At 38.9% G+C, this 16,089-nt stretch overlaps 1 protein-coding gene and 3 pseudogenes across 1 annotated transcript in view; 1 reads left to right on the forward strand and 3 right to left on the reverse strand.

Annotated features, from left to right (window-relative positions):
* The window catches only part of C7H11orf65 (chromosome 7 C11orf65 homolog), a 51,111-nt gene extending 48,182 nt beyond the window's left edge, over nt 1-2,929 (forward strand). Inside the window, exons 8-9 of the mRNA XM_045556660.1 lie at nt 1-56; nt 2,555-2,929. Of these exons, the coding sequence (XP_045412616.1) occupies nt 1-56; nt 2,555-2,706 (208 nt within the window). The 3' untranslated portion in view covers nt 2,707-2,929. The remainder of the gene's footprint in view (nt 57-2,554) is intronic.
* A 1,072-nt stretch (nt 2,930-4,001) lies between these two features.
* LOC123641736 lies at nt 4,002-4,229 on the reverse strand (annotated as a pseudogene).
* A 4,145-nt stretch (nt 4,230-8,374) lies between these two features.
* Nucleotides 8,375-10,027, reverse strand: LOC123641733 (annotated as a pseudogene).
* A 92-nt stretch (nt 10,028-10,119) lies between these two features.
* LOC123642444 lies at nt 10,120-14,515 on the reverse strand (annotated as a pseudogene).
* Between the last annotated feature and the right edge of the window lie 1,574 nt (nt 14,516-16,089).

Genomic DNA, 16,089 nt, shown 5'->3' on the forward strand with positions numbered 1-16,089 from the left:
GTATATTGCCAACTGGAAGGAAATTGCTACAAGCAACTCTTCAGCTAACTTTGAAGGTAGGTGATTTTTAGCAATACTTTATGAGAAATTCTCATGAACAAAAATGATACATTTCACATATTTCTAAGCATCTAACATTTAAATGTCCTGCACACTATATATATTTACATGAACTTTCCAAGTCATTTTTCACAGTTATATATAGGATTGCTATTTAGAAATGGAAGGAAATTTTCTATTTTATTTAGGGTTGAATAAAATGGTTTTAAAAATATGAATCCTTTTAAAAAGTTAAATATCTTATGGTTTTGGTAATCATTTTTAGTGAGCAAACTTCAGTTGGCAAAATAAATGCCTCAAAATGTTGAAAACATTTTTTAGGTTCTCTGCCACTATTGTCCTGCCAGTGGCCAGCAATACTGAAAAGCTGAAAGTGATAGCCAGCATGTAGAAGAAGAATATCATTAGACCCCAGAAATGCCAGTAATTCTAACATAGCCACAGCCTAACATTGGTTACTGTATGATCTGACTGTGTGACTTCTATCCTGCTGGCAGATATGAGAAGCAGTAAAGCAGAGAGGTTAGAATTGTGCAGTCTTGATTCAGACTGCTGGGTTTGATTTTTGGCTCCACTGTTTACTGGCTGTGTGATCTTGGGCAAGTTACTAGCTCAGTTTTCTTGTCAGTAAAATAAGAATAACAGTAGTACCTGGCTCATAGGTTGTGGGGTAATAAGAGATAATACATGTAAAGAGCTTAGAATAGTGTCTAGCACATTATGCATATTCCATAAACATGAGTTCTCATTAGCATTAACCTATCCACTTATTTCCAACTCACTGCCACCCCAAGTTGCCTTCACCCGTTTGCAGGCTTCTGCAGTAGCCTTCAAACTCATGCTCCTCCAGTCCATTCTCCACACAACAGAGTGATCTTTTATTAAGTTAAATCAGCACAATTGAACCATTTTTATTAATTTAACAAACTCTAGCAATTTCAATGTGGAAGTGCTGTCTTAAAGTATTTTATAAAATTAACTCATTTGATTTTCAAAACAACCCAACGAGACAGGTTCTATTTTTTGCATGTTACAAATGAACAGAGAAAGAGATGCTGTTCTTGCTCAAGGTCGCACAGTGGGTTCCTGTGAGGGCCAGCATTTGAATTGAGGCAGGCTAGTTCAGAACCCATGCTCTTAACCACAACTACGCTCTGCTGCCTCTCATAGCTTTCCCTCGCACTTGGAATAAAATCCTAAATTTACCATGGCCTTCTGCTTCTGGCTGTGGCCTGGGTTTCCACCCTTACATGGTCCACTCTCCCCGCCTCACTCACAGTACCCCACGTCACTGGCCTTGTGCCTGTTCCTCAAACACACCATGCAGTTTCCCACTTCAGGGAGACTAATGGAGTTGATGGCCTTATAGAGAACAGTTTCAGTTAACTGTCTTCACTGAGGGCAGGAAGCTGTCTGTCTTGTTTGCTACTGAATCCCAGTGTGTAGCACGTAGTAGGTTCTCATTGGCAGATCAAAGAATATAAAGAATGACAGGTACAAAAATGGAAACAGAGAATGTTTGTTCCTGAGTTAAAAGATTACTGCGAAAAGAAAGAAAGATACAGGATGGTAGTCCTGGAAGGAGCATAAGAGCAAGTGAAAACTATTTTAAGTAGTGATCTGTATAACTGAAGCCAGTGAAGGAGATACATCGAAGATGTTGGCATTGGAGAAGAGGAGAATGTGTGTCAGTTCTTCAAGAAGCAAGAGAAAATCAAATCCAGAACAGATTTAGAAACTTCAGCTCTAGAGAGGGAAAAGGCGTCTCTTCCTTTGTGAATAAAGAGCTGTTAGCTAATAGTTAATTATAGAGCACTGAGTGCCAAACACTATGACAAGTCTTTTCATTTACCATCTCATTTAATTCTCACATGAACATGATTAGGTAGGTGCTATTATTATCCCCATTTTACAGATGAGAACATCAAGACTTAGGTTAAATAACTTGTCCCAAATCACACTAGTTAGCAGTAGATTAAACCTCAAACCCATGTCCTGCAGAGCCTTTTGTGGAGGTGGATCATAATATATGAGAATGATCCCAAGAATGGAAAAATAAGCACCACATGTACTTACCAGCAAACTGGTTTTCCTGATCATCACCTAAGTGCACATTTGGGAATAACACCAATTGGGTATCGGACAGAGGTGGGGGGTGGGGGGAGGGGATGGGTGTATACCTACATGATGAGTGCCATGTGCACTGTCTGGGAAATGGACACACTTGAAGCTCAGACTTGGGGGGATGGGGGGCATGGGAAATATATATAACCTGAACTTTTGTACCCCCATAATAAACTGAAAAAAAATAATATAGGAGAATGAAAATAGGATGAACTCAAGAAACTTGGGGCATTTATGGTTTCAGATATCTGCTCTAAGGGTGGTAAAAACGAATGTGGAATAGACCTTACCTGGAACATAGCAGCATTGTGAATGAACCTGTATCTCATCACATCTGGCAGCTTTCTAATCATTTGTCATTTCTCTTTAGGATTCAGGTTTACGCAAGCACAGAGAAATAGATACGATTATGAAGACATACCAGAAATGCAAATGGGGACAGCAGATAATACTTTCTATGACAGTCTTTACCAAAAACCATATTTAACTAGATTAACACCTGATTCCACTTATGGAATATAAAGTATTTTCTTTTGTGAGCTACAGCCCTTTAAGCCCTGCATCCATCAGTTTTAGCCAAGAGATAGCATATTCTCACTGGAACAAATTGTATATATATTCTGGGCACAGAACCTAGCCCAATTAATTAAGCAAGATTGAACGGAAATAGAATATTGGAATGAATACAATAGTCATGGAAAAGATAGAAATTATTCCTGGTATTCTGAGAAACTAATATTCTAACAACCACATTTAAATAAAGATACTATATTTAGGAGCAAAAAACTTCAGATTGATTATTTTCCTTCTTTATTTGAGGCATTTAGTGCATTTGTGTAAGGCAGAGCTTTTTGTCCATTTATCCTATATCCAAATGTACCTTGCTTTCTCCTTCCCTCCTTCCCCCTTTCCCTCTCCCACTTGGCCTTATCCTTTCATTTCTCTCCACTATACTTTTTTTTTTTTTTTTGGAGACAGGGTGTCACTCTGTCACCCAGGCTAGAATGCATAAGCCCAATCATAGCTCACTGCAGCCTCGAACTCCTGGCCTCAAGTGTTCTTCCTGCCCCAGCCTCCCATATTTTATATTTATTTGTCATCAATAACACAGATTTTTATGCTCCAAGAGAAATACATTGATCTATCAAAAATGGTTACATAAGCCCTCTGGGAGGCCGAGGCGGGTGGATCGCTCGAGGTCAGGAGTTCAAGACCAGCCTGAGTGAGACCCTGTCTCTACTAAAAATAGAAATTATCTGGCCAACTAAAAATATATATAGCAAAAAAAATTAGCCGGGCATGGTGGCGCATGCCTGTAGTCCCAGCTACTCGGGAGGCTGAGGCAGTAGGATCGCTTAAGCCCAGGAGTTTGAGGTTGCTGTGAGCTAGGCTGACGCCAGGGCACTCACTCTAGCCCAGGCAACAAAGTGAGACTCTGTCTCAAAAAAAAAAAAAAAAAGGTTACATTTCATTTTCTTTTAAAGACATTGCAACTAAATTGATGGAAGAACTGGCTTTTCATGATTATCTCATTTTCAAATTACTGATACAAATTTATCAGAGAATTATATATTTTACCCAATATCAAATAATCCACAAAAAGTTTCCAAGATAGATGCAATTCTTGTTCGATTTCTAATTGAAAAGCATTTATATTCCTAGCTCTCAAAAGTAAACATTAAAGAAAATACAAAAAATAATCTCTTGGCTTTTGAATACTCCACTTAATGATGTATTTTCTGTTCCAACATTTTCTTAAATTCAAAAGATATTTACTTCCTAACAACATGACAAACAGTATTTTCATTTCAAACCATTCAGTCTGCTTCCATGGCAACACTGCAGGATTCCTTGGCTACCATAAGTCGCATTAGTTGATTATGGAATTTCTCAATCCTATACATCAAACTAAATCATCTGTTAACTTTAATACACAAACTCCCATCTGAATGCCCACATTTGAGAGACACACGTGCCTTCATGGGGTCAGCGAGGTAGAGTTTCTCAGCAGCACAGCTGAACTCCCCGGTCTGGTACTGTGGCATTGTGGCCCAGGGTGGAACAGGAGAGAGGCAAGACCACGAATCCAGGCCCATCTACCTACCTACCTACCCACCTCCCAAGGCTGCCAACTGACGCAGTGGTCCCGGCACCTGCTTCTGTGTATATTTCTTTGGCATTTCAAAGCAAAACTTTCCAAATGACACCCCACAGCCAACATCATGCAGAGGTAAACAAAACCTGAGAATGCAACATGAAGGTGACTCAGAAACAGAGGAGGACTCACATTCAGGGTAGGCAGCACAGAACTCAAGAGTATTCTTCCTTTGAGGAGGAAATTTAGCTCATGGGAAATCCTTATAACCAGAATAGATATTAAAGTGAACGTTGTACCCAACTTTATTAATCAGGGAATAAAACTGATTTACTAAAAGTATCTTGCTAATGAATGTTTTCTTTGCACTGAAATAGGCAGCTGCAGAGATGTCCTCCCAAGTCATTAAAACATAACCTGGTAGGAAATATGAGTTAAACACCTACCACCAGAATTGAGATTAGGATACATAATATGCTTCGAATTCTTGTTCAACAGAAAAAATATTCAGTTGGTTCAAAGAAACATTAATTAGTTCCTTTCAATTCAATGTCCTGTCAAGAAAAGCAGAAAAGCACAAGGGATATAATTTCTTAAATCCAATGTTTTCAGATTTTTTATAATATCAGAAAACATCAGGTGATAGACTCCTTTTTAAAAGCAAAATCATCTTTATTTCTATAAAGTTTAGACAAATTAACATCAATGTATGTATACATTGCCAAAATATAATGAGTGCCATTTCTGACAGGAGTTACAATCTTCACTGCCCAGTTAGAGCAAAAAATTTATTTTTTCTGGACTAGGGTAGTGTATATTTTTCTGAATCCCTTTGAAATGGTGACTAAATTTACACAGAGGGAACCTCAATGAATTCTGAAAGGCAAAGACACAGCAGTAATGAGAATCCAGTCATAATTAATAAGTTTATGTGACCTGAAAAGCACTGATGTCTTGGTATGTGTCTGGGGTCAACTGGGTATTCTGGTCAGAATGGTCCAAGGTTAGAAAAGAGAATCTCATACAATCAATCAAATTGAGCTGATGGTTCTTTGATATAAGAATGTTGACTACATCTCATTCTAGGATCACCATGTAAATATAAAGGCCCATTTTCATCAATTTAGATGAATTATTTTTGTGTAGATTTGAATTCTCTTTTAATCCTATTTGTGCCTTTTTTTTTTCTTAATCTGAGTCTTGGTTACTGAATTTTAGAAAACAAACAAAAAAGAAAATGAAGATTTTCTACCTAAAACATGGCTTGTTTAGTAAATAAGATGAGAGAAAATATAAAAGAAAAAAATGCTTTTTCTAGGCCAGGCACGGTGGCTCACACCTGTAATCCTAGCACTCTGGGAGGCCAAGGCAGGAGGATTGCTCGAGGTCAGGATTTCGAGACCAGCCTGAGCAAGAGCGAGACCTCGTCTCTAGTAAAAATAGAAAGAAATGATCTGGACAGATAAAAATATATATAGAAAAAAATTAGCCGGGCATAGTGGCACATGCCTGTAGTCCCAGCTACTCAGGAGGCTGAGGCAGTAGGATTGCTTGAACCCAGGAGGTTGAGGTTGCTGTGAGCTAGGCTGACGCCATGGCACTCTAGCCCGGGCAACAGAGTGAGACTCTGTCTCAAAAAAAAAGAAAAAGAAAAAAATGCTTTTTCTAAAAAAACTGACCATTGCTTTTGACTAAAAGCTCCAAGTTCCAATTCAACATTATAGTCTATCAAATTTCCAGTGTTAGGCACAGATTTGGCTCATTAACTAGAACAATTCAACAATGGAAAATATTGATCTTGTGAGATTGTTACCTCTGCAGAATGACATTTTATTTAACAGACACCACGGACTTCATAAATATCCATTATCAGTGCCTGAAAACCAAACAACTTCAAAAGATAGCAGCAGTTTCTGCAAGTATAAAAATACACATTTATTACATAACATATGGTAGTAAACTTTGCCAAGATATTTTATACAAACTCAAAGCATTTTAAATAAAGCAGTCTAATACAGATTGATAGAGTATATTAAAATGGTATGTAATGTCTTCAAAGCATACAGTTATTATAATACTTTACAACAGTATTAAACTTCACATTAAGTATTACCAGAGTACATAAGGGAACATAGAGTAGGAATGGTTATTAAAAGAAACCTCAGCAATATGTTCTTCTATGCTTCAATTTGGGTAGATGATTTTCTACCTGCCAATATTGAAAAAAATGCTAGAACTATTATTTTGGTAAACAGAGAAGCAGTTTCTTCCAGAAAGACACTTGAGCCAAGCTCTGAGATTCATTGACATCTTGGAGGTTTTTTTTTTTTTTTTCCTGGTCCCCTAAGAAGGATACACATCTTGCAGTTCTGACACTACTACTATACCCTAAGAGTAAGGGAAGTCCCTGCTGACATTATATATTATACCATAAAAGAGGCATATGGATACTTAATGAATCTTCATATATGAGAGTGGTTAGTTATAAGGTGAAATTGACTTCATGTCTGTAACTCAGATGGCCAGTGTCATGAAGTAGCTCTACGGACACCGAGTGGAAAAAGTTGATTATAATGGTTAGGGCATGCAAGGCCATGCCCCCAAGAGGTAGGTAGCAACTGTGTAGATAATACTGAAGTATTCATAACTTTTTCTATCTTAAAGAAAACGTTTTCCCCTATAACTTTAGGACAACATGGAAAGAACATTTGATATGACAGTTTCCTGGTGATTGATAAGAAAAATAATTTGGAATAATCTCTATTGTGGAAGAAAAGTCCATTTGATGGACTAAAGAGATCAAATGGGCTCTGAGCAACTTCTTATAGGTAAGTAGTTAATGTGAAGGAACATACACGTCCATTTTTAGTGCCATCCCTTCATGTTGGCTGGCAAGGCCTGACAATCTCCTCCTAGGTGAGGAGATGTATTGTTGTACCCTTTAAGAGACAGGAGAAAGGTCCATGGATATGAAATAAACTAATGGGGTATAAACCGTCTATAAACCACGAACCATGGGACAAAAATATGGAGAAACTGCTAGAAGTAAGAAAACCCAAAGACAATGACTATCTCAGAAAGCCTGGCAGCCACTTGGTGGGATATTCTATTTTGCAACTCCTCATAACCTGCCAAACTCTAAGTCGCTCTCTCAAATGCCAAACTACAAACATCAGAAAAAGGATGATTTATAAATACTTTCTTCTGCCCAACTGTAATCCCAGAGGCAGGGCTGTAGGTAAACATTTCAGCAAAGAAGTGCCATGTCTGATCACATGCTGGTAACAGCATTTGTGTCACTGAGAAAGGACAGTTGTTGTTGCAGTCTTTTCCTCAACACTAAGATAGTGAATGGTGTCAGGAGGTCACCTTCCAAGCAGGAAAAGTTGCATTTCTGAACAATGTTCCTAGAACAGACACTTTTGAAAGGGCAGACTATTTGGCAAAGATGTAATGCTAAAGAATTATGTCACCTAAGTGTTTGGGAGGCTTTCCCTTATTAAAGCACGGGATTGGTCCCACCATGTGGTTTCAGAGATACTAGCAGAGGGTGAGAGAAAGCATCTTCTGCAGAGGAAGCCTGTGTGAACAGTCTGTGAGATTAGTGTCCTGAGAAGACCAGGATGTCACAAATGAGGAGTAAGGGACTGGGGAGAGGGGAAGTTGTACAGAGAAACTATCCACATTCTACGGAATGTTTTTTAGTAAGTAGGCAAGAAAAGTCCTACAAATCCTGAGAAGACGAGGATATCATGAGCAACCATTTCCTTTTCCCTCACAGCTGTTTTTCCTGAAGCCTCTGCGAAGCATTTCATCACTAATGAAAAAACAAATCAAAAAATAGAGCCAAGAAGAAAACTGACATCACGCTACTCAGGGTTCTTGAATCACTGTTTTCTCCTCTCTGGCTGCATGAATGGGCTGCTTCCTGGAATGATTCTGTGAGGACACGTGGCTGTCAGATGCCACAGAAATGGCCACTGGTTTAGATTTAGGGAAAAGTTTTACGTGCTTTTCTTCTTAATGCTTTGATAGTAGCATTTTTGTTGCCTACTTATTAAAATGTAGATGGTTTTTCTGTACAACTTCCCCTCTCCCCAGTCCCTTACTCCTCATTTGTGACATCCTGGTCTTCTCAGGACACTAATCTCACAGACTGTTCACACAGGCTTCCTCTGCAGAAGATGCTTTCTCTCACCCTCTGCTAGCATCTCTGAAACCACATGGCAGGACCAACCCCATACTTTAATAAGGAAAAGCCTTCAGATACTTAAATGACAACATTTTTGACCATAAACATTTTGCAAAATAGTCTTAATAAAGAGAATTATTTTTCTGTCCTAAGTATTAGCAATGATTATCCTTATGCTACCTCTCCCAGGTAACTTATACAAAGGGGTCATAATAGTTATTGTCTTTATGTTGTTATTATTGTCCCAGTTCCTGTTTTTGTGGACAGCAGTTTCTTACTGTGGTTAACTGTCTTTGGCTAAATGTTTGTCCCCAACATCACAGACCACTGCAGGCCTTGAGTCTGGGCTGGCCACAGCCTCCACAGTCCGAGAGCTGGCTGAGGCTCTTTCACAAGGCAGGGAGGAGCCCTGGCCACCATGCTCTACTTCCCCATGGGACTGCACACACAGCTTGAGTCTGCTTTCCACCAGGCTGAATCGAGAGCTACAGTGTCCGCCCGAGTCCCGGCAGGGAGAAGAACCATACCGCTGGGCTGAATGCACAGCTCCCAGTCCCGCAGCTGCCCCCGAGGGAATGTCGTTCTGTTTCTCTTGCAGTGAGACGTCTTCTAGAACACCAGAAGCATTTGGAGGTAGCTCCAAGGGTCCTTTTAGAGAACCTATTTTCTTTCCCTCTGGTCTGGCAGCCTTTGCTTTCTGATGAACCAGTTTTTCAAACTGGCCACACCATTTCTCAACCCTGTGGTGGGATGGAGAGTTACAGGATTTGTTTGTGTATGCCATTCTTTGGTGTCCTTTTGTTGTATAAGCAGGTGGCTGCTGGCCTGCCCTGATGAAGGAACAGGCATTCCAGAAACAAGGCTGGAACTGCGAGAGTCAGAAGAAAGTTTTTGCTGTTTTCTTTGAGCCTGAAAACTGCAATCTATTGGAGAGGAAGTTTCAGTGGGTGTAAACAGGGAGTGTTCAGAAATCTGAGAAAAAGCACTGTCCTGGGAGCTCACAGGTGTGCCTGATGGGGAAGTGCCTGGAGAGGATAAGCTGGAATAGCTAGTCCTTGGGCAAAGGTTTAATCTTGGGGGTAAAACTTTCTCAGTGTTTTGGTTTGTGGCACTACTCTTGCCCACCTCAATCTCCAGGACCAAACTCTGACTAATAAGCTTTTGTCCCTCTATTTGCAAACACTTAAGCCATTTGAGATAATCCTCCTTTTCATACAAGAGAACAGATTCCCAGCTGCTCTTATGCTGCTTCTTTGAACAAATCCCCCAGAGAAGGGACAGCTTGCCTTCTGGTCATCTGTGTTGGGCTCTGAGCAGCGCCGGTGTTTCCTTGAACTCTTCATGCCATCTGCTGTGTGAGCCTGGTGGCAGGCACCCCTCCCTTCCCTAATGAAAAAAGAAGAAGCCCCTCCTATTCCTCAATACCCGCCCTAAAGCTGAAACAAAGAAATTCCTCACTCTTCCCACTGAAACCTTCCCTCTGGAAAAACTCCCATCCCCCAGCCCTAAAAACGTATATAAGCCCACCCAGACTTCTGGGTGGGGCGACTTCTCTGGTCCCACTCCATGGGACTGTGAGGCTCGCCTGGGTCCCTCTCTTGGGACTCGTTACCCCCACTCGGGAGCGCTCCAATAAAGCCTCTTTACTTATCCCTTTCAACTCTGCTCGTCTTTCTCTGGCGCTGGTCACTCCAAAAAACCTTACACTATGTGTGGTGGGGGGTATCCAGATTGAATCCACATCAAACAGTGGTTCTGGGAATGATCTTGTGAGGACACCGAAATGGCCAATGCCTTGGATTTATGGAAAAGTTTTGTACAATTTCCTTCATTACCAATCTTTTCTTCCTAAGTTTTGATTAGTGGAATGTTTTTTGCTGGTAACAGTGCTTGTGAATAAATTCTGTTTAAAACAGGACTTACCCCCTTCCTAGAGGGGTTGATTCTGCTTCAGATAGTCCCTCATCTTTTTGACAGAGACCTGCATCACAGCTAGACTTGTATACCTATTTTCTGTTAAAAGTCCCTGAGATACGAAAGCTGTGAATCCAGATAGTAGATGCTGGGCTTTGAAAAATGCCATTTTTGTGTCACGCTTTTTCCAACATCGCTGCAGCTATGGACAGGTGGCTGGGTGTGTCAGATGGGGCCTCAGCAGGATCCTGTGGTAGGATATTCATGCACCCTCTAGCATTCACCGGCTTGGATTCAAGAGGCTGTTCCATTTGAGCATGGTCTTCTTTTTTTTTTTTTGAGACAGAGTCTCGCTCTGTTGCCCAGCTAGAGTGAGTGCTGTGGCGTCAGCCTAGCTCACAGCAACCTCAAACTCCTGGGCTTAAGCTATCCTACTGCCTCAGCCTCTCGAGTAGCTGGGACTACAGGCATGCGCCACCATGCCCGGCTAATTTTTTCTATATATATTTTTAGTTGGCCAGATAATTTCTTTCTATTTTTAGTAGAGATGGGGTCTCACTCTTGCTCAGGCTGGTCTCGAACTCCTGAGCTCAAACAATCCGCCCACCTTGGCCTCCCAGAGTGCTAGGTGTACAGGCATGAGCCACTGCGCCCGGCCGAGCATGGTCTTCTTTAGAACAGTCTGAGTTAAAGTCATTCAGGGTTAGGAGGTCTTCCACTTTAGGTTGGTCATCAAACATTAAAATGAGAGTCCATGCTTTTGCTCCCCTGGCCGAGTTTCTCTACCATATTCACTGCATGGGTCATGAACCTCATTTAGTTCATTTTCCAAGCTGTCATAGGAGGATGAGTCACTTGGTTGGAAGCAAGAAATATCTGTCAAAATATCAAACCATAATTAACATTTTTATTTAGCACAAACAGCCCATACTGCCTTAAAAGCAAACTATGGTGCTTAGTTTAATTCTCTTTTCATGTAGAGTACTCAAATTCCTCCTCTCAAGAAGAAAAAATCATTTATAATCTTCCCAAATGTTAGTACAAAATAAAAGAAGAAACACCTTTTGAGGTATACTAGATTAATCTCAGGTCCTGATAATGGGACCTAAATAATTACTTTCCTCAAGTAAGATTTTCATAAAGCAATGAACATGTCATAAGACCAAATAATCACTTTTCTGCTTGACAAATCACTTTCCTATAGTCTACCAGGATAGACTAAAACACCCCACAGTTAGTAATCTCAAATTTATAAGGAAGTGTACTTAAGTTATTTAAGAAATCATCTTTCAGGATTAATACCCCACATTTCAGTTTCAAAAGAGGGATTCAGTCTCCAGGACATAAAATGAAAAACTTCATTACCTTTTTTATAAATTCATTTTCTAGTTCTGGGCTGCAGGAAGTAGGAAGCCAAATAATGCTTGGAGTGATACGCACCACTAAATTAAATGTATTCATGTGATTGGATGAGGAATGTTGCTCAATGTTGTGTACTATCCCAAAATTTCATGTTTAAGCACTATATTGTAGTTGGGTACCTTCTTGCAATTTCCTGCTCACAACACAGTGACAGGTAAAAGGCTGCAATTAGGTAATTTTGACTCTTGCTGGAAAACCAAATCAATAACTTTATGTGCATTATAGAAGGCAACACACAACTTGTTACTTACATCTCATGTTCATATCACTAATATAGAACCTGTGATAACTTATTATTACAGTTAGCTGATTGTGTGGGCATCTTCCCCACTTGCTTATGAGCTCCTCTAGGGTAGGGACAGACCCTCACCTTCTTTGTACACATCAATGCCAAGCGAGATCTCAGCCATAGTAGAGGTCATTACTGAACTGTTGCTAGTGTCATATGGCCAAACATTAATGAGAGACAAGAGAAGGCCAATCAACTGTAAATTAGATTCTAAGGTAATTTTAAAAACCTCTTTGTCATCATGTCACTCTCTTACCATACTTTTTTCTTTGTAAAGTAGTTAACAGGAAAGAAGATGGATTGAAGTTCTTCCTCTGTTCGATCGTATCTTCCAGTGGAAGTGTACCTTAACACTTGTGATTCAGGTGTATCAAAAGTTAACCTCTTTTTGGGTAAAGCTATTGAGTTTTCTAATACCAAACTAATTTTAGCTGCAGCACCCACTTTAAAAGTCAGATTTAGAAGCGACAAAATCTGTTATTTCAAAATGGGGTAGTGACAACATTTCTTTTAGAATCTCAGTGGAAAACATGATCTGTCTTGAAGAAAAACATCATTAAATCTTAAACCTACCCCTGAAATATAATAACTCGGTAACATCTCAATGAACCTTCCCATAGCTGGAATAACAAGTTTCAAAACAGAACCACATGACAGCTGAGAAGGATATGAGATGTGGTTCTGAGTTGCAATCACCAACTCATAGCACTCAACTGAAAGTCTCTTCCCCTCCAAAACCAAAGCCTAGGCCATCAGCACAACTCCCAAATTCATTTGAGATGAGATTCCACAGGATTAATAAATATGAACTTTTCCTCAAAGGTGTAACAGATCTAAGTTATGGTGTCTCAAGCAGTTTTTGTCCAATTACAGTTTGACGGGTTAAACTTACATTAAAGCAAAACCAACATAAGTGAAAAATTACAGGAAAACTTAAGTACCATTTCAAAACAGACTTAACGATAAGAAAGAAAAAACAAAAGCTCACAAATTTTTGGTAAAAATTATGTCCTTTCCTGCAACCACTTGGAAGAAATGGGAGTAAAACACACTCACATGACAAAACTTCAATTACATGGAACCCATTCAACCAAACTCTTGACTCATTTGGATCATTTTTGATCTTTTGTTTTTAGACAAATAATACTTCTGTAATCTCAAATACAATTTAACTCTTCTAGAATCATGCTTCTTTGCAATAGCCTCAACAATTTATAGCTCAAAATTTTAAGAAGTATAGTGCTATGAAGAAGAGCATAATAAGAAAATTTAGTTACTATAGCCTTGTAATATTGCTTGTAGTCTGGTAAATGGATGCCTCCCAGTTTGTTCTTTATGGTTAGGATTGCTTTCGCTATACGGGGTCTTCTCTGGTTCCATATGAAGTGTAAATTATTTTTTCTAGATCTGTGAAAAAATGATGTTGGTATTTTAACAGGGATTGCACTGAATCTGTAGAGCACTTTGGGTAGTACAGACATTTTAACAATGTTGATTCTGCTGACCCATGAGCATGGTATGGTTCTCCACCTGTTTATGTCTTCTGCTATTTCCTTCCTCAGTGTTTTGTAATTCTCCCTGTAGAGGTCTTTTGCCTCCTTAGTTAAATATATTCCTCGGTATTTTATTTTCTTTGTTGCTATTGTGAAGGATATTGAGTCTTTGATTTGGTTCTCAGTTTGAGTGTTGTTGGAGTATAGGAATGCTACTGATTTCTATACATTGATTTCATAACCTGAGAGTTTGGTGAATTTATCAATTCCAGTAGTCTCATGGCAGAATCTCATTGTGGTTTTAATTTGCATTTCCCTGATGATTAGTGATGTTGAGCATTTTTTCCTATGTTTATTGGCCATTTGTGTATCTTCTTTTGAAAAGCTTCTCTTCATGTCTTTTGCCCACTTTTTAATGGGGTTGTTTGATTTTTTCTTGCTGATTTGCTTGAGTTCTTTGTATCTTGTGGTTACTACTCCTTTATCGGATGTATAGCTTGTGAATATTTTCTTGAGTGACACTTAATTGAAAAGGCTATAGCAAGGTTTGTTGAAGAGCACACATGGTCCATTTACCAAGTAACATCTGATTGTACATAAAGTAATGAAGATTCTATAAGTGGCTAGCCACTCAGCTGGAGTAGAGGAATGCAAGATTCTTTTTCATAATGTTTTCCTTAATTTTGGTTTTCATGCTTCAGGCCCTGAGATGCAGGCTGGGGCCTTGTCTCTACCCCTGGCTCTCGCGCATTCCAATTCATCGGGAGATGAGAGCATAAGGCAGTTCTGCAGAAGCTATTGGTAAGGGTCAAAAGCTCTGCTTAAAGCTGGTTTTGACTCTGAGTTTTCCAAAAATGTAGGGCATTTCCAGCAACGTGGGGCAGAAAACATTTAAAACTCTGTAACTGTAGCTGGGACTTACCCATGGTTGAAGGGTAAGAACCATAAAGAATGTCAAATGTGGTAAAGATAAAAGAAAACCCAGATGTTTAAGTCATTCCTACTCAGATTTTATTTATTTGTTTTTATTTTTTGCCTTAAGTTGAATGGAGCAGAACTTACTCAGTTTTAAAGTAAAAGGAATTGGGGGAGAAGGGACGGAGTATCTGTGGCATGGTTATTACGTAAATGAACAGAATGTTCAGTGGTCTCAGCAATATTTTTGTTTCAGTTGTAAGGCAAATGTTTGTTTATTATGATAAACTCCTATAACTATTTTCAAAAGCTTAATAAAAGCTTATTTTTGAAAACTTTGTCTTCATTAGGAAGGTAGTGAGGAAATCATCATAAGCAGGATGTTTGTTTTGGTAACGTGTTATTATTTTAAATTTTATTTAAATTTTGTTTTTTACATGGGGTGGCAGAAATAGAGATCAGATTAGTGTGGGATGAAAAAACTTTAAAAAGCATACCTGATATGTCGTATCATTAGTGGTGGCTTTTAACATCCAATGTTGACTTTGTGAAATGTTTTTTTAATACTTTTTCAATTCTAAATCTATTATGGGTCTTTGCAGATAGAAATAATGTTCACAATGTAAAAAAAAATTATCTTGCTCCAGAGCTACACACCATGGGGTGGATAAAGGGAGAACTTTTTCCACCTTTAAGACATATGCTAACACAAAAGCAGTTTCACAGTCTAGTTGTACTTTTTTTAAAACAACTGCTGATCTTAATCTAAGAAAGGAGTGAGATTATGAGCAAAACTAATTTAAGCCACTTAACGTTATTTCTATGAATACAATTTCCATTTTACGGTATGTTCATTAAGATGGCTCAAATAGGAATAAAATGTTTATAGATGTCTTTTGTTATTGACAATTCAACCTATAAGATTTCATGTTGATATTTTGTAAATGAAAGAAATTCAATGAAGACAGAATCAAATGTTTGGGTTTTCCCATCCATTTTGGGGACCTCATTGGTCTGTTTGAGTTTTGGTAGTAAATTTTCAAAGCAGAAAGAAACGCTCCCTTATTGACTGTACCAACATAAAGCAAAAAGTGTTGCATACCAACACACATATTTTCTCATTTTAAAGATGAAACTAGGCATACAAAAGTCTGAATTACACCATAATTAAATAGTAAGAAAAAGAAAGTAAGAAGAGAGAATGGGGAGGGGAGGGGGAAGTAGGAGGAAGAGAAAGACAAGACGAAAGGGAAGAGGAGGAGGAGGGGGGTTGTCTCTATTAAGATGTTCTCTAGAAACAAAGAATGCTTTATTACCTGATGTCCCACTCTACTATTGAGAACAGAGACAGGAAGCTAATGTCCTTCAAATTTTTCTTTCCTTTACTACTGCAAAGACTTTCATGTTTCTTTTCAGCTCCTGACTTCCGAAAGTATGTTTAAGGTAGTATGGATGGACACAAACATGAGTGAGACTTGCCCCTGCAAATGAAGTTTATAATCTAATAGAGAATGAGACTTGTCATGATGGGGATAAAAGCAAGCATATTAACCAATAAAATGTCATATGGGGGGAACAAAATACC

The sequence above is a fragment of the Lemur catta genome, chromosome 7 (genome assembly GCF_020740605.2).
Source record: "Lemur catta isolate mLemCat1 chromosome 7, mLemCat1.pri, whole genome shotgun sequence".
In the NCBI taxonomy this organism is placed as follows: domain Eukaryota; kingdom Metazoa; phylum Chordata; class Mammalia; order Primates; family Lemuridae; genus Lemur; species Lemur catta.